Raw genomic sequence first — 18,057 nt, 5'->3', positions numbered from 1 at the left:
TTTGGCAATCTGCAGTGTGTGAGAGCTACATCCCAGTGATACCTCCACAGAGGGCAGTATCTGCCCCCAGTCCCGATGGCATGAAAACACAACATGACTTGGTTTCGCTGTATTGTATTAATCACGGCCGGGCTGGAAAAAGCAGCTGGTTGAGTTCAGCTGCTGAGATACTTGACTGCAACCCAGGAATGAGTATCCAAGTCAAGTAACCAATTTTCTGGCTTTGACCCAGACTAACTATAGCTCATTGAACCTGGAGCCAGATCCTAACCACAAGCCACTGAACCCAGTAATACTGCAGCTGGGACTGGCAAAGATCCAGAAATTCAACATTGAGTTGAATGAAGAGAAGGGAAAATTCCTACCTTTGATAAGAAATCTGAACTGATTTAAACGATTGCATAGTGTGACCTGAATTTGAGTTATCAGGAAGAGGAGGGGAATCGGTTTAGCATTTTGATAAGATGCATGCTGATCCAACACATCTCCATGCAGCTAATAAAGTACTTTCTTGAAGTGTCATTACTAATGTTAGAAACACGGCAAGCAGGTCAAGCACAGAAAGATCCCACAAACAACTATGTGATAAATGGCCACGTAATATATTTTTGTGATATTAAATCAGGGTGAATATTGGCCAGATTGCCAGAGAGAACACTCTGCCCTTCACTGAATTGTATTTAATGGCAGAGCAGACCATGTCAATTAAATGTCTTGCCTGAAAGCTGGTGCAGGGGTTTGTGCTGTGGAGGGAGCTCTGTGTTGAATCAAGACAGTCCTCTTGAGGTAATGGAAGAGTCTTGACTAACATTTGCCTTACTCTTTATCTCTAGTTAATACAGAAACTGAGTCAGCAGTGGTGAATGTTACATACGGAACAAAGGACCAAGCCAGACAGTAAGTGCCACAGAATGGTACAGCACAGAAGGAGACCATTCAACCCATCCCACCTGTGCTGGCTTTCTGAAAAAGTTACTCGATCAGTCTCACTCCTCTGCTCTTCCCCCATAGCCTTTCAATTTCTTTCCCCTTTTGAGTATTAACCATCTTCCTTTGGAAAGTTATGACTGAATCTGCTTCCACCAATCCTTCAGGAAGTGAATTTTCAAATCCGACAACTCCTCCTGACCATATGAATTGGCCCCTTCTGCCTGGCTCTGCCAATCACAGATCCACAGGATCGTGCTGAAGGAGGCCTTTTGCTCCATCTTTACTAACATTATTATTAATATCTACAAAATCGTAGATGATCTGATTGTTATTATCCTCATTACAACCTAAGTATTTTGCTAATTACTGTATTTTAATTGTAATTGAATGGAATTTGAGTTAAATTTTCTGCTTACCAACTGTCCAACAGGAACAGTTTCTGGAAACAGTTCCCCTTAAATTTATTCCATCAAAATGTCACGATTAAATCTCCCCTTTACTTTTTTTCACATGGAAGAGACAAACCTAGCTTCTGGTAGCTGGAGTCCAACTTCCCCAGTATGATTCTAGTAAATCCTTTCTATGGACCTGACATCCTGAAACCCAACATCTTGGGATGGGATTATGAGGGTCTTACACTTGGACCTCACCATTGTCCAGTTTAACAAATCCATAACCATGGAGCTTAAACCAAGTGGAGGTTAATCCAACCACAGCCAGATGAAATGATAATGAACAAGATCTAACTGTGCTGTGGTCAGCAGTCCCTCTGCTTTCAGATGATCATTCAGAGAAATGGCTCTGGACTCATTATGGCAGAGAATTGCCATCCTTTAGAGTCAACTGGTTTGATGGTCAACCATGGGGTGATAGGGCATTTCATCACCTGACCTGTCCTACCCGACACCCCACCTTCATTCTCCTCCTACTGGTCATTTGACATGCTCATTCTCTCAGTATTCTTTCTCTCTCAGCCAATTGGAAAGCTGTCAAAGGCATGTCATTACATGCTTGAGTTGTCAGTAATTACCAATGGTGTTCTCCCTACCTCCAGAGCCCACTCCATATCCGACATTTTTGTGACTCAGAGTTCATTGAAATGCTTTTTGAAAATTTTTTTAAAATGCTAATGATTTTACTCCTGGGCATTGTTCCCAGCAGCATTTAGGAGATTAATCCATAATCCCTGGGCAATCCTTGAGGATTAACAAATGCTATCCTGAAGGTTAATTACAAAGTAGAAGTCATTGGCACAGAAGACCGAGTGCTGTAAAAGTCTGTTGAGTATATTGGCTACTTATTTTTTGGAAAAGTGATACATTGATTTGTCGTCGGGGAGATGACAAGGGTATGATTATCAGAATTATTATGAGTATAGTCTGTTCTGATATGACACAATAGTTCTGTTCTCGTGTGATGCTGTGTTCTAACAAAATTGCATAATAGCAGCACCATTTAAACCAATGGGACCGTAATCACATTATAGCCAATACAGGTGAGAAAAGTTTGCATTCTACAAATAACGGTGTAAATGTTTTAATCGTGTTATCGTCAATTCGTGTTGTAGAAACGCACGTTATAGCAGAATCAACTGTATCTACAAAGCTCTGCCAATAGTCTCTCAAAAATGGGAGCTTGCCTTTAACCTCTGGACATTGCTGCATTTAGACTGTTGCCATGAATTGGTTAACAGTTAGAGCAGGTTAATCTTAAGGTCTATTTTAATGACAAGATTGATATTCATGCAATTCTACTCAACCTCTCTGGCCCAGAAAGGGAATGGCTGAACAGTGGAGTCTCAATCTGACAGGTAGTAGATCATTACTAGACATTTTGTTTAGTCACTTTTCCCTTTTTATACCCTCTTTGTTAGTTGAATCTTTCTTTCCATCACCATATCAAATTTTATTTTAATTCATCCTTGCTGTCACTCATCTTTGTTGTTGTCTATCTCTAAATTTGGATGTTGAAGTGTAGGCATCACTCATTGAGCTTGCTGCTGCCTGCTCAGTCCTTGGTCAGTGTGCAGGAGGGGGCTAATCAAGTAAACAAGTCTGGCAATCAGATGCCTCATTCCAGCCAACTAGGCATTAATTGTGGACTTAATCATTTGTCTTCATAAACAAGAAGGGCTCTTGAGGTGTAGAGGCAGTGTCTTTACCTCTGACCCAGGGGGCCCAGGCTCAATTCCTGCCTGCTCCAGAGGTATGTAATAACATCACTGAAACAGGTTGAAATTTAAACTATCTATAACCAAAGCAGCCTGGTAAGCTGTGTCTCCGTGGACTGCCCCACCTGGTGGTGGAAACTTTTAGTGGTGAGTTGACCTTCAGGGAGTTTCTGGGAGATACATTAAAGCATTCAAGTAATACACTGGTAAAGCCTCCATCACTTCCTCCAGGTCCGTTGCAATTAACTTTGAACAAAGGAAAGTCTTTTTCCCAAAGCCAGGTGCACAAGATGTTGACAGCACCCCATTTTTGATTGGCTGGATATTATGTCATTTAGGTTATCTGGTCGGCATGGACAAGTTGCACCGAAGAGTCGGTTTCCATGTTGTACAGCTCCCTGACTCTGTAAAACATGGCTGAGAGGGTACCTTAATAAAGATCTTAAAAATCTGAAGGGTAAATGCAGAGGAAATGTTTGTCCTTGTGAGAAAGACCAATCCAAGCAGTTATACAATAGCCATGACTAAATCTAGGAGGGATTCTGGGGGGATCCCAGAGACTGATTGTTATGTAGAAATCAGTACCATAGCTAGTGGTTGAAAAAAATAGCCTCAGGAGATTTAGGGGGAAACAAGGAAATCACCTCAGGGAGAAAGCAATGGAACGACTTGCAGATTGTGCATGATGTCATGATAGGAGACTCATATCGGGTGGTCTGGATGTATTATGATCTCTATGTAAATTGGGCAAAAGTAAAAATGCAATTTTTGTTTCCTTCCCTCAGAGCAATAACCAAGCTGAATGGCTACCAGCTGGAGAACTACAGCCTGACAGTCACCTACATCCCAGATGAACAAGCAGGACAGCAGGGTCAGGAGACGGGTCGCAGGGGCTACAGCGGTAGAGGCCCCACTCCACAGGGCTCAGCCACACCCACAAAGCAGCAGTTTGACATTCCCCTGCGCATCCTGGTGCCCACCCAGTTCGTAGGAGCTATTATTGGAAAAGAAGGAGCTACCATTCGGAATATCACCAAGCAAACACAATCCAAGTAAGTTTCCGGTTCTTAGAATGAAACAAAGTCCTGCTGATGCTGGAAACCTGAAATAAAAGAGTAGAACATGCTGGAGAAACTCTGCAGCATTTGTGGAGGGAGAAAGAGAATTAATATTTCGCATCCAATTTGACTCTTCATCAGGTTACGATGTCCAGTTAAGAATGTAAAGTGATTAATAATTACACAGCGTAGTTATCGTTGTTTTTGTAGAACGGAATAGAAACTCTATCCTCAAACATCTAGGCATCTCAATGCTTCTACATGGAACAATTCCAAACAGGAGGTTAACAATTCAGACCCGAGTCTATCCCCTGCACTGAACCCAGGCAGCATTACAGGTGAACTTTGTTCCTTGCGTAGAATGAAAAGCAACCCCCATGCTTTGTAACAATATCTACTGAATTCCTAATAATTTGCCCAGAAAACGCGGAGGAAGTTTTTTATCTGACTTATAAGAAATTTGTTCATCCTCTGGATGAGGAGGTGCTCTCTAGGAGTCAGTTTCTCTTAGTGCAGTGCACAATGTTGCAGCCTCAGGGCTAACAATCTCACGAAGAGGTCATCAAAGAGGCATTATATTCACTGGGTAAGTCCTGGGTTCTGACTCATTTCCAGGATCAATGTCTTGCCTGGTAAAGAAAGTTTAAAAAGGTTGGGCCTCTCTCCATTGGCGTTTCGAAGGATGACAGTAATCTTGTTGAAACATAGAAGGTCTTGCGGGGACTTGAGGGGTAGATACCTGGAGGATGTTTCCTCTTGTGGGGGGTGACTAAAACTAAGGAGCATGGCTTAAGAATAAAAGGTGTCCTTTTAAAGATAGAAATAAGGAGTATGGAATTCTCTTCCCCAGAAAGTAGTGGAGGCTGGGTATTTAAATGTAATCAAGGTTTTCCATTTCCTAGATTCTAGATAGACAAAGGATTCAAAAGTGATGGTGAGCAGACAGGAAAGACCAGCTGAGCTGATCAGGCACGATCTTATTGAATGATGGATTAGGCTTATAGGATCAGATGACCTACTCTTGTTCCCATGTCCTACTTGCATTGGATGGAAAGGCAACTTAAGGAGAAGGTATATTTCACCTCTTGTCTGACAATGGGTGAATTTCAGGCACATGATTCCTCAAGGAATTTTAGCACCACAACAGGCCGTGTGGTACCTGTGATTGGCTGTTCTGATCGCAGGATTAGCTGTTACTGATTGGCAATGAGATGGATGGTGTTATCTAATGGACATGAGTAAATGGTCACTTGTGGAACTGCATCCAAAGTCAAATTGGTGACCACAGGTCAGTTGTAATTTCAGTCAGTCCATCATTATGGAGTTCTCTGAGTTAGTGGTTGAATTGAGAAACTCACATTCTCCAGGTGACACGATGTTGTGTAATATCTGATATTCACTGTGGTTTCTCTGACTCGGTCTGAACCATCTCGGGTTACACTTTGAGGTTTATAGCATCTGAGAGAGGTTGAGTGATTGATGGGGAGTGATGATCACTTAGTTGGGAAACAATGTCACAAGAGCCTCATGGTCAGGTTTTTGTTTTTGTTGGTGCTGGTATTAAGGGATAGCGAGCAACAGATAGAGAACAGAGTTGAGATACAGACCAGCCATGAACAAACGTTGAAGTCCCGAGGAGCTTTATGTCCTAATCCTATCACTCTCTGTGTTACTAATGAGCAATGATCTATTTTGGAATGTTATAAACTATTGTTGCTGATCGAAGTGGTAATCTCACTTCCAATGGCTGTATGTAGTGAAGAATGGGTGTTGAGAATTCAAAATAGAGAGTCCCAGTTTGGATGGGAATTGGAGACAAAAATGAAGGTAGGAGAAAAGAGTGAGACAGAAAGGAAGGGAAGAGAGAAACTTGGAAACAGTGACAAGACTGTGTGAGGGGAAGGTAAGAGGCAGAGGGGTGACAGATTAATAAGTGACTGAGAAGAAGAACAGGATTTGCAGGAGGGAAAGAGAGAAAAGTGATAACACATCGTCTATCTCTCTTCAGGATTGATGTCCATCGGAAAGAGAATGCGGGAGCAGCAGAGAAGCCAATCAGCATTCACTCGACGGCAGAGGGTTGCTCGGCAGCATGTAAGATGATCCTGGAGATTATGCACCAGGAAGCACAGGCAACCAAAACGTAGGTAACTTGGCAACGGCCATGGCAACTAGCAGGAACAAGCAATGAGTCCCTCACTGTGACACTCTGATATACTCCATGCCCCTCACTGTAACACACTGATATACTTCACACCCTTCACTGTAACACTCTGATAGACCCGACACCCCTCATTGTAACACACTGATATACTCCACACCCCTCACTGTAACACTCTGATATAGTCCACACCCCTCACTGTAACACACTGATAGACCCGACACCCCTCATTGTAACACACTGATATACTCCACACCCCTCACTGTAACACTCTGATATAGTCCACACCCCTCACTGTAACACACTGATAATCCCCATACTCTTCACTGTAACACACTGATACACCCCACACCCCTCACTGTAACACTCTGATATAGTCCACACCCCTCACTGTAACACTCTGATATACCCCACACTCCTCACTGTAACACACTGATAATCCCCACACTCTTCACTGTAACACACTGATAATCCCCACACTCTTCACTGTAACACACTGATACACCCCACACCCCTCACTGTAACACACTGATACACCCCACACCCCTCACTGTAACACACTGATGTACCCTATACCCCTCACACTGTCGCACACTGATATACCCCACACCCCTCACTGTCACATACTGATATACCCCACACCCTTCACTGTAACACTCTGATACATCCCACACCCTTCACTGTAACACTCTGATAGACCCCACACCCCTCACTGTAACACTCTGATAGACCCCACACCCTTCACTGTAACACTCTGATACACCCCACACCCCTCATTGTAACACACTGATTAGATTAGACTTACAGTGTGGAAACAGGCCCTTCGGCCCAACAAGTCCACACCGACCCGCCGAAGCGCAACCCACCCATACCCCTAACCTAACACTACGGGCAATTTAGCTTGGCCAATTCACCTGACCCGCACATCTTTGGACTGTGGGAGGAAACCGGAGCACCCGGAGGAAACCCACGCAGACACAGGGAGAACGTGCAAACTCCACACAGTCAGTCGCCTGAGTCGGGAATTGAACCCGGGTCTACAGGCGCTGTGAGGCAGCAGTGCTAACCACTGTGCCACCGTGCCGCCCACTATGATGTTCCCCACTTTCTTGAAGTGCATATTTTCTGGCTGCATTTTCCTGTGTTAGTCTAATGCCAACCTGCTTTCCACAGAGCTGAAGAGGTTCCACTGAAGATACTGGCACACAATAACTTCGTCGGCAGGCTGATTGGGAAGGAAGGCCGGAATCTGAAGAAAGTGGAACAGGATACCGAAACAAAAATCACGATCTCTCCGTAAGACAAAATGAGATGTCTCCACTTAGAAACTTGAATTGAGATTTTTGAAGATGATGAGCTGACATGAACAAAGATCTGAGGCGATCAGTCAAAATATTGTTGAATGGGGAGGCGGTCTTGAGGGGCTGAATGACCTTAGGCGTACTCCATCATTTCATATATTCTGTAATAAATGTAGCAACAGAAATCCTGTAGCTAGGAGAAGATTCAACTGTTGCTATCCACAACTTGGGAAATGGAAAGAGGCATCCCCTCTTGTTAAAATTATCCTGCTGTCAAAGAGCCATAAGATGTAGGAGCAGAATTAGGCTTTTCCACCCATTGAACAGTGGAGCAGAATCAATCATGGCTGATACGTTTCTCAACACCATTCTCCTACCTTCTCCCTGTAACCTCTGATGAACCTACTCATGAAGAAACTATCTATCTCTCCCTTAAGTGCAGTCAATGATTTGGCCTTCACAGCCCTCTTGCAGCAATGAGTTCTACGATTCCCCACCCTCTGGCTGATGATTTTCTCCTCATCTCAGTTCTTAAGGGCCATCCCTTCATTCTGAGCCTACTCCCTTGGGTCCTAGTCTCTCCTAATGGTGGAAACATCTTCTCTCCACCCACTCTATCCAGCCATGTCTGTATTCTGTAAGTTTCAGTGAGTTTCCCCCACGTCCTTCTAAAATCTGTCAAGTACAGACCAGAATCCTCAACCACTCCTTTTATGTTGAGTCCTTCATCCCTGGGGTCATTCTTCTAAACCTTCTCTGGACCCTTTCCAAAGTCAGCATCCTTTCCTAGACATGGGGCCCAAAACTGTTCATAATATTCCACATGTGGTCTGACCAGAGCCTAAGACAGCCTGAGCTGTACATCTCTGCTCTTGTATTCTTGGCCTCTTGAAATGAAATCCAACATTGCATTTGTCTTCCTAACTGCCAACTGAACCTGCATGTTAACCTGAAGAGAATCCTGAACTATTAATGCCTGTACCTTGCCTCCAACACCATGGGCTCTTATCTTATTTAGCAGCCTCTCGTGTGGCACCTTGTCAAAGGCCTTCTAGAAATCCACATAGATCATGTCCACTGACTCTCCTTTGTCTAACTTGTGTTCATTGCCTCCTCAAGGAATTCTAGGCATGATCACCTCTTGACGAAGCCATGCTGACTCAGCTCTATTTTACAATGCACTTCCAAGCACTCTGCAATCTCATCCTTAATCATGAACTGTAAAATCTTACCAATGACCGAAGTCTGGCTAATAATCCTATAATTTCCTGTCTTCTGCCTTATTCCCTTCATCAAGGAGGTTACGTTAGCCATTTTCCAGTCCTCTGGGACTCTCACTGACTGGTAATTTCTGAAAGGTCACCACCAATGCCTCTATAATCTCCTCAGCTATTTCCTTCAGAACTCTGGGGTGTAGTCCATCTTCAGAACTTTATCCATCTTCAGAACTTTCAGCTTCTGCAGCACCTTCTCTCTCACCTCTGCTCCCTGACTCTCCGGAAGTGGGCGGCACAGTGGCACAGTGGTTAGCACTGCTGCCTCACAGCGCCTGAGACCCGGGTTCAATTCCCGACTCAGGCGACTGTGTGGAGTTTGCACGTTCTCCCCGTGTCTGCGTGGGTTTCCTCTGGGTGCTCCGGTTTCCTCCCACAGTCCAAAGATGTGCGGGTCAGGTGAATTGGCCATGCTAAATTGCCCGTAGTGTTAGGTAAGGGGTAAATGTGGGGGTATGGGTGGGTTGTGCTTCGGCGGGTCGGTGTGGACTTGTTGGGCCGAAGGGCCTGTTTCCACACTGTAAGTAATCTAATCTAAAAAAGTTCTGGTATGCTGCTTGTGTCTTCTGCCATGAAGACTGGTACAGAGTAACTATTTAGTTCCTCCAACATTTCTTTGTTCCACATTCCCATGTCCACTCTGGATTGTCTCTTACGTTTCTAAAATTAAAATATGAAAATATAAAAATACCCTTACAAACCTCTTTTATATTACTAGCTAGCTTACCCTCATATTTCATCTTCTCCCCCTTTAGTGCATTTTTAGCTGTCGTCTGCTGGTTTTTAAAGGCTTCCCAATCCTTTTTTCTTCCTACCTCTCTATACTGTGTGCCTTTTCTTTTATTTTTACTGTCCCTGACTTCCCCGCTCAGCATGGTTGCCTCATCATCCCCTTAGTATGTTTCTTCTTCGGGATGAATTTTTGCTGCTCCTCTCAACTTACCCCCAGAAACTCCTGCCATTGCTGCTCCACTGTCTTGCCTGCTAAGGTTCTCTTCCATTCAACTCTGGCCAGCTATTCCCTCTTGTCTTTCAGTTACCTTGACTCAACCATAGTACCATTACATCGATTCGAGCTTCTCCCTCTCAAACTGCAGGGTGAATTTGATCATATTATGGCCATTGCCCCCTAGGGGTTCCTTCACCTTAAGCTCCCTAATCAAGTTTGCTCTATCACACATCACCAAATCCAGAATTGCCTATTTCTAGTGAACTCTACCACAAACTCATAGACATTCCACAACTTCCTTTTCTTGAGATCCACTACCAACCTAATTTTCCCAGTCAACCTGCATATTTAGATTCGATTCCCTACAGTATGGAAAGAGGCCCTTTGGCCCACCAAGTCCACACCGACGCTCCGAAAAGTAACCCACCCAGACCCATTGCCCTACCCTATATTTACCCCTGCCTAATGCACCTAACACTATAAACAGTTTAGTATGGCTAATTCACGAGAGCTGCATATCTTTGGATTGTGGGAGGAAACCCATGCAGACACAGGGAGAATGTGCAAACTCCATACAGACAGTCAGGTGAGGTAGGAATCGAACCCAGGTTCCTGGTGTTGTGAGGCAGCAGCGCTAACCACTGAGCCACCGTGCCACCCCTTTGTGAGTTTTGTAATAGAAAGGCATGTAAAGAAGGCACTATCTCCTGATTTATTTTCTTCCTCACATCCTGACTACTGCTAAGGGCCTGTACACAACTCCGATCAGGGTCGTTTCTCCTTTGCGGTTCCTCAACTCTACCCCAGTAGATTCCACACCTTCCAACTCTATATCACTTCTTGCTATCAATTTAATTTCTTACTAACAAATCAACTCTGGCCCCTCTGCCCATTTGCCTGTCCTTTTGATAGGATGTGTATCCTTGGATATTTAGTTCCCAGTCTGATCCCTTTGCATGCACGTCTCTGTGGTACCCAAAACATTTTAATCTGCACTGTAAGCTCATTTACCTTGTTTTGTATGCTCCGTGAAGTGAAGTACAACACCCTCCGTTCTGTGTTGACTCCTCACTTTCCCATTGTTGTCCTCTTACTTGCATTGCCTGCAGTTAGATTTTTGACCCTTTCCATACTCTCTGTCTTATTACTTGTTCTGGAACTGTGACAACTCCCCTGTTGAGTCCTCCCCCCCCCTCCACCCCCCCCCCCCCCCCCCCCACCCTTTACATTTTCTATAATTTTCCTTGCAATTGAGCCCACCCTAGTCCCAACTATTTAGTTTAAAGCCGTATCCACAGCCCTAGTTGTGCAATTCACCAGCATGATTCAGCTGGAGCCTGCCCAACAGAACAGCTCCCTCCTTTCCCAGTACTGGTGCCAGTGTCCCATGAACTCCCACCTGTTTCTCCCACACCAATCTTTGAGCCACACGTTTACCTCTTTATTGTTGTTAACCTGGTGCTTACTTGCTCATTGCTCAGGTATTAATCCAGACATTATTACCTTTCTGATTCTCCTTTCTAATTCAGCCCCTAATTGCTTATATACCCTCAGGAATTTCCTCGTTCTACTATCTATCTGTGGTATCTACATTGACCACGACAACTAGTTCTTCCCCCTCCCACTCCAAGTTCCTCTGCAGCCCAGATGAGAGATCCTGAATATGGACACCAGGCAGGTAACACAGCCTTCAGGATTCTTGATCCTGCACCGTAGAACAATGTCTGTTCCCCTGGCTATACAATTCCAATTTCTCTTTTCCGTCCTCTCTTGAATAGTTTCCTCTACCACCGTGCTGTGGTCAGTTTGCTCATCCTTACTACAGTCCCCACTCTCGTCCACGTAAGGGGTAAGAACCTCAAGCCTGTTAGACAAGCTCAAGTGCTGAGCCTCCTTCAGTACTTCCTCTGGGATTCCTCTACTTGCCTTATTTATAATCACACCCTCCTGTCCCTGACCACTGACCAAATTCAAGGTAGTTAATGTAAAGGGTGTGACCGCCTCCTGAAACACAGCGTCCAGGTATCTCTCCCCCTCCCTGATGTGTCGCAATGTTCAAAGCTCAGACTCCAGCTCAGCAACTCTGACCTGGAGTTCCTCAAGTAACCAACACTTGCTACAAATGTGGTCACTATGAACCACGCTGAGGTCCACCAGCTCCCTCACCATACAGTTACAACATATCATCTGGGTCTGCATTTTATTTATATAATTCTTAATTTGATTTCTAAAAGTTTCCTATTGACCTTTTAGTTTGTAACCTGTAAACATTTCCCCTACATACCTTTAATATGAAAGAAACCTATTTAGTCAAATTAGTGGCTACTACCAACCAATGGACTTACAGTGTACCTGTGAAGTCTCCCTTTCTTCTGCACAGGGTCTCTAATCGTGGCTAAAAAGGCCTTACAAACCATAAGGAGAAAGTGAGGTCTGCAGATGCTGGAGTATCAGAGCTGAAAATGTGTTGCTGGAAAAGTGCAGCAGGTCAGGCAGCATCCAAGGAACAGGAAATTCGACATTTCGGGCATAAGCCCTTCATCAGGAAGGGCTTATCATGATGAAGGGCTTATGCCCGAAACATCGAATTTCCTGTTCCTTGGATGCTGCCTGACCTGCTGCACTTTTCCAGCAACACATTTTCAGCTCTTACAAACCATAAGCCAACCAAATAAGCAAAAGGAACCTTTTCCCCTCTACACCAAACTCCCACGCTGACTCCAAATTCCCCGAACCATATATTCACTCAGGCTGTGCCTCAATCTGGGTGTGATCTCTCTGAGCATGCACAACCTTCCTCAGCTTTCACCCTGACTATAGGTTCCAAGGCGTCCATCTTGGATCAGTGGTCTACCTCCTCCCCGTAAGAAGGTTAGCGATGCTAGTTCCTTTTCCAAGGGTTTGAGATGAGGAAATACCTCTTCTCCCAGAGAATATGAGCCTGTGGAATTCTCTGTCCCAAAACGCTGCTTAGGGCCAAACCATTGAATGTTTCGAGAAGGAGTTAGATATAGTTCTTCAGGCTAAAGGGATCAAAGAGCATGTGGGAACAGGGTATTGAGTTGAATGATCAGCCATGATCTTATTGAATCCTATTTTCTATGTTTCTAAAATCCCTGGTAGTGCTGCACTGTCAGAATTGTCATCTTTCAGCTGATTTTGTCCAGCAGTACCCCATCTGCTGTTTTGGTATGGAGTAAAACAAAATCCTGTAGTATTGAGCAGGTGAAGAGACAGAGAGTTGTCCCCATTTTGCCAGTATTTGTCCCTTGTCCAACAGAGTGAAAACAGATGATAAGGTCATTATTATGTCATTGTTTGTGGGATCTTGCTGTGCAGCAGTTGCTAGTCCTGTTTCCTCAATTACAACAATGACTTGCTTCAAACAGCTGGACTTCACCGGCTGTGCAATACTGAGTGATGTTCTGAATTTGAGAAGGGCATTATAGAATTCAAAGTTATTCTGTCTTGTAGTTACTGAGGAAACATGATGTGGAAATTGATCTATTCTCTAGAGGCAATAGCCCATTATGTGAAATCCATGGATTCACTTATGAGGAAGGTTTGAACAGGTTGAGCTCATACCTGCTTGAGTTGAGAAGAAGATGTGACTTGACTAAAGCATAAGATCCTGAAGAAGACTTTGAAACAATGGATGTTGAAAAGATGTTTCTTTTTATGGAAGAATGTAGAACATATGGGTCATGGTTAAAAATCAGGGGTCATTCAATTAAAGCAGAGATTGGGCTTTTTTTTTCTCCCTGAGTATTGAGAGTTTTTCAAGCTCCCTTCCTGAAAAGATGGAGGCACCAGAGTCCCTGAATATTTTTAAGGCTGAGGTGAATAGGTTCTTGTAGAGCAAGGGGATTGAAAGGTTATCAGGGATAGGCAGGAATGTGGATTCTGAGGTTGCAATCAGGTGAGCCATGCTCTTATTGAACAGGGAGGCAAAACCTGAGAGGCTGAATGGCCTTCTCCTGCTCCTCATTCGTAACTTGGTGAGCAAAAAAAGCTCAAAGTTTTGTGGCTGCTTCCTGTACATCAAGAATGACTGATCAAATTCAGTGCTTCTTTGAAATTGGGACAATATTATGTGTTCCAGAGCAGCCTTCAAACACAGGCCTCTTGAATGTGACAATGAGAGCCGAAGCACAGAGAGTGTGGAAACAGATCGTTTGGGCCCAACTGGCATTTATAGTCCACGCAAACTTCCCCCAACTCCCTTATCTTACCTCCATAGCATTTTATCTCTTTCTCCTTTGTGTTCTTTCCAGCTTCTCTTGAATTGCTTCCATATGTTCTTCCAGCTTCACTCCGGCTTCTAGGAGTTGGCTGCAGTCTCACCAATCACCCGCAACAAGATAGTCAGGTTTTATTTTGAAACGTGACCTTAGTGCAGAGCTGGGAGGATTGGGAATCCCCTGCTGCTGGCTGCACAGCAATTCCCAAGGCTGGTACTGCTCTCTGTCCTCATTTCAGCCTCAAGGACCCACCTTTGTATTGTTGCCATTAACCTAAGTCAGTGGGGGCTCAAGGCCCGACAGTGATTTATGAATTCATTACCCCTGTAAATTTAATGGAGTGAACATTAATTAAAAAGTGAGGTCTGCAGATGCTGGAGATCAGAGCTGAAAATGTGTTGCTGGTTAAAGCGCAGCAGGTCAGGCAGCATCCAAGGAACAGGAAATTCGACGTTTCGGGATGATCGGGATTCCTGATGAAGGGCTTTTGCCCGAAACGTCGAATTTCCTGTTCCTTGGATGCTGCCTGACCTGCTGCGCTTTAACCAGCAACATATTTTCAGCTCTGGAGTGAACATTAACCATGAGCCAATAAATCCTGCTCTTCCTCATTTGCTTTTTCCCTTTATTCGCTTATGTGATGTGAATATTGCTGGATAGGCCAGCATTTATTGTTCTTCCTTAATTGTCCAGAGGGCAGTTAAGAGTCAAACACGTTGCTGTGGGTCTGGAGTCACGTGTAAGCCAGACCAGGTAAGGATGGCAATTTCTGTCCCTAAAGGGCATTAGTGAACCAGATGGGTTTTTCTAACAATTAACAATGGATTCATGGTCATCATTAGACTCTTAATTCCAGATTTTTAAAAACTAAATTCAAATTCCACCATCTGCCGTGGCTGGATTCCAATCCCTTGAGGAGATGATGGTGAACTGCTTTGTTGAGTCGACGCAGTCATTTAGTGTTGGTACACCCAAGGTGCTGTTAGGGAGGGGCTGTTTGCTGTCAGCAAGAATCATAGCCACAGTTTATTGGCTAATTTCAGCATGCTTCCCTGTCTCAGGGATACCAAGATCAATTGCAGTAACTATGACTGAGACCAGACCATTGCCCACAACAGGGTATTCAACAGCAGCTTCCAAACCCACTCACTAAAATGGACATGGGCATCCAACAGAGGGGAACACCACCCCCTGCAAGCTTCCCTCCAAGCCAGGCACCATTCTGACTTGGAAATATATCCCCATTCCTTCCTATTGTTGGTTCAAACTTCCTCCCTAACATCACTGTATCTCCTTACACTCCAATGACTGCAGTGGTTCAAAGAGTCAATCCCATACCACCTTCCTCAGAGCAATTTGGGATGGGTAAATCCCAAAATCTTCTCAGTCTGTACAAGGGTGAAGCACCATTGACATCTCACTGAGGTACAATATGCCTGCCATCTCACTGGGGCATCACCCTAGCCTGGTCTACAAGCTTCTTGTTAACATTGTGCCCACTGTTGGGTGCAGCGCCACCAACAGGCTCCTGCCATGATTGCAGCACCAATCCGCCAGAAGAAACCAGAAGTAACAAAACCAGAAGGTGCGGACGAAGCTCAGCAGGTCTGGCAGCATCTTTGGAGAGAAATCAGTTAGTATTTTGAGTTTAGTGATCCTTCCTCAGAACAGAAACCTGAAATAAAAGTGCTTGTCCAGACACCTCTCTGTCGCTAAAGCGAAAAAATACCCATTCACTCTCAGGAGATCCAAAAGGCCTTCACCCCCACAGAACCTTGAAGTGATTAGAAAAATGTAAGTTCCTTCTGCCTTTATACATTAATCAATTAATAAGGGATTTAGTCATCATAGAGTCAGAATGCTTACAACACAAAAGGAGGACCGTCAGCCCATTGTCTCCATGCTGCTCACGTAGCATCCATCTACTTTTTGCTGTTCTCAGGTAGGGTCACTTGACGTGAAACGTTAACTCTGATTTCTCTCCACAGATACTGCCAGACCTGCTGAGCTTTTCCAGCAAGTCCTGCTTTTGTTCTGAGTGCTTTAATCACCTTTTCCAGCACTTGGCCCATAGTGTTGCATCCCATGGCATTTCAAGTGCTTATCGAAATACTTCTCAAATGTTGTAATGATTTCTGCTTCCATTGTCCTTTAAGGCAGTGAGTTCCAGATCCCCTTCACCCTCTGGATGAGAAAGGTCTTTCCTCTAAAGCTCCTCCTTACCTTTAAAACTGTGTCCCCTGACTAATGACTTCTCCACGAAAGGGAAAAGGTTCTCTCTATCTAACCTATATATGCTCCTCATAACTTCCTGCACTGCAGTCAGCTCCCCCTCAGCTCTGTCTACTGTAAGGAAACCAGCTCCAACCTATCTTATCTCTCTTAGCTGTGTGATGAAAGTGGAAAAGCTGAGATTGTTCTCTTTAGAACAGACAATGCCATGGGAACATTTGATGGAGACTTTCAAAGTCATTGAACACTTGAAATGATAAATAGGGAGAAATGCTTTCCAAAGTCAGAAGTATGAATAGCTGGTGAGAGGAGGTGGGGTGGGAATAAGGAGATTTTTCTGACAGGGTAAGTTATATCTGGAATGCAATGCATTAAAGTGCAGTGGAAGCAGATTCAATAATAACTTTCAGATAGGCGATTGGTAAAGTATTTGAAGGGGAAAGTATTTTTATGGTGAAAGGACAGTGAGTGGGATTAATTAGATAACTCTTTAAAAATTGGTGTATACATGATGAGCTCAAAGGTTTCATCCTGTGTTAAACATTCCATGATGCTGCTCAGGCAGCTTGTTGCAATATGTTTTCATTTACTGTGAGATTTGCAAATTGAATTACTGGAAGATACATCAAACAATAGCTTTCTTTTAAATTTTTTTTTCAAAGACTTGCTATACTATACCTAAATTTATCAAGTTTTCACTTGCTGTGCCAGCTTGCAGGACCTAACACTTTATAACCCAGAGAGAACCATCACAGTGAAAGGCTCCATCGAAGCTTGTTGTAAAGCTGAGGAAGATATCATGAAAAAAGTGAGAGAAGCCTATGAGAATGACATTGCTGCTATGAATGTAAGTTTAAATGTCACAAAAATGTCATATCTTCCCCTCCATTGGGACATACGTTCTAATTTGCTTTTCACTTTATTGGGCTTGTAGTTTCTAATTTCATTTCATATATTCACCCTCTTTCTGTTTTTCTGTCTACCCCATTTTCTCCCTCCATATTTCTCTGCATAGATTTATTGCTTCCTACTTCATCCTCTCTTCTACTGTCTATATTTCTCTTTCACTGTGTTCTGCCACCCTGTTTATTTTAGCTGTTTCAGCTCTCCCTTTCTCTTCATTATCTAAAGCTCGTGTACCATTAGAGATGTGGTTGCCCAGGAGTAACACACCTGTATCTCCCTGAGAATACCTGGCCAGGTGTAACACTGCTGTATCTCCCTGGGAATACCTGCCCGGGTCTAACACTGCTGTATCTCCCTGGGAATACCTGCACAGGTGTAACACTGCTGTATCTCCCTGGGAATACCTGCACAGGTGTAACACTCCTGTGTCTCTAAAGTGCTAATTCATATACTGTTCTTTTTCAGCTCCAGGCAAACTTGATTCCTGGTCTCAATCTGAATGCTCTGGGCTTGTTCCCACCTTCCTCATCCACCATCCCACCTCATCCTGTCGGAGTAGCACCAGCAACACCTTACGGCCCCTACATGGTGAGTCACTCATTGCGATTTTCACATCGAGCCACTTTGTTTGGGAGTGAGACCTGAGATCTTTGACCAATACAAAACTGGGAGGATTGTAGATTGTCAGGGAAGAACTTTCAAACAGGAATTGGAACTTTAATTACAAAGTCAGAAGAATGAAGGAAAGAGTGGGGAGCAGGACTTCTAAATAGACAGCAAACATATTGTAGGCTGCAAGGCCTCCATCTCTGCTCAGAGGTCATTTTTAAGATGG

General features: G+C 44.0%; 1 protein-coding gene across 3 annotated transcripts in view; it reads left to right on the top strand.

The window, feature by feature from the left end:
- The window catches only part of igf2bp1 (insulin-like growth factor 2 mRNA binding protein 1), a 169,783-nt gene that overhangs the window by 131,428 nt on the left and 20,298 nt on the right, over window positions 1–18,057 (top strand). For all 3 annotated transcript variants that reach the window (XM_060849052.1, XM_060849053.1, XM_060849054.1), the window contains 6 exons: window positions 834–897; window positions 3,886–4,152; window positions 6,167–6,301; window positions 7,493–7,615; window positions 17,028–17,163; window positions 17,688–17,810. In XM_060849052.1, the coding sequence (XP_060705035.1) occupies window positions 834–897; window positions 3,886–4,152; window positions 6,167–6,301; window positions 7,493–7,615; window positions 17,028–17,163; window positions 17,688–17,810 (848 nt within the window). The remainder of the gene's footprint in view (window positions 1–833; window positions 898–3,885; window positions 4,153–6,166; window positions 6,302–7,492; window positions 7,616–17,027; window positions 17,164–17,687; window positions 17,811–18,057) is intronic.

This window comes from Hemiscyllium ocellatum, chromosome 32, assembly GCF_020745735.1.
Source record: "Hemiscyllium ocellatum isolate sHemOce1 chromosome 32, sHemOce1.pat.X.cur, whole genome shotgun sequence".
NCBI classification, from domain to species: Eukaryota; Metazoa; Chordata; class Chondrichthyes; order Orectolobiformes; family Hemiscylliidae; genus Hemiscyllium; species Hemiscyllium ocellatum.
This window is presented reverse-complemented; position numbering and strand designations above follow the sequence as displayed.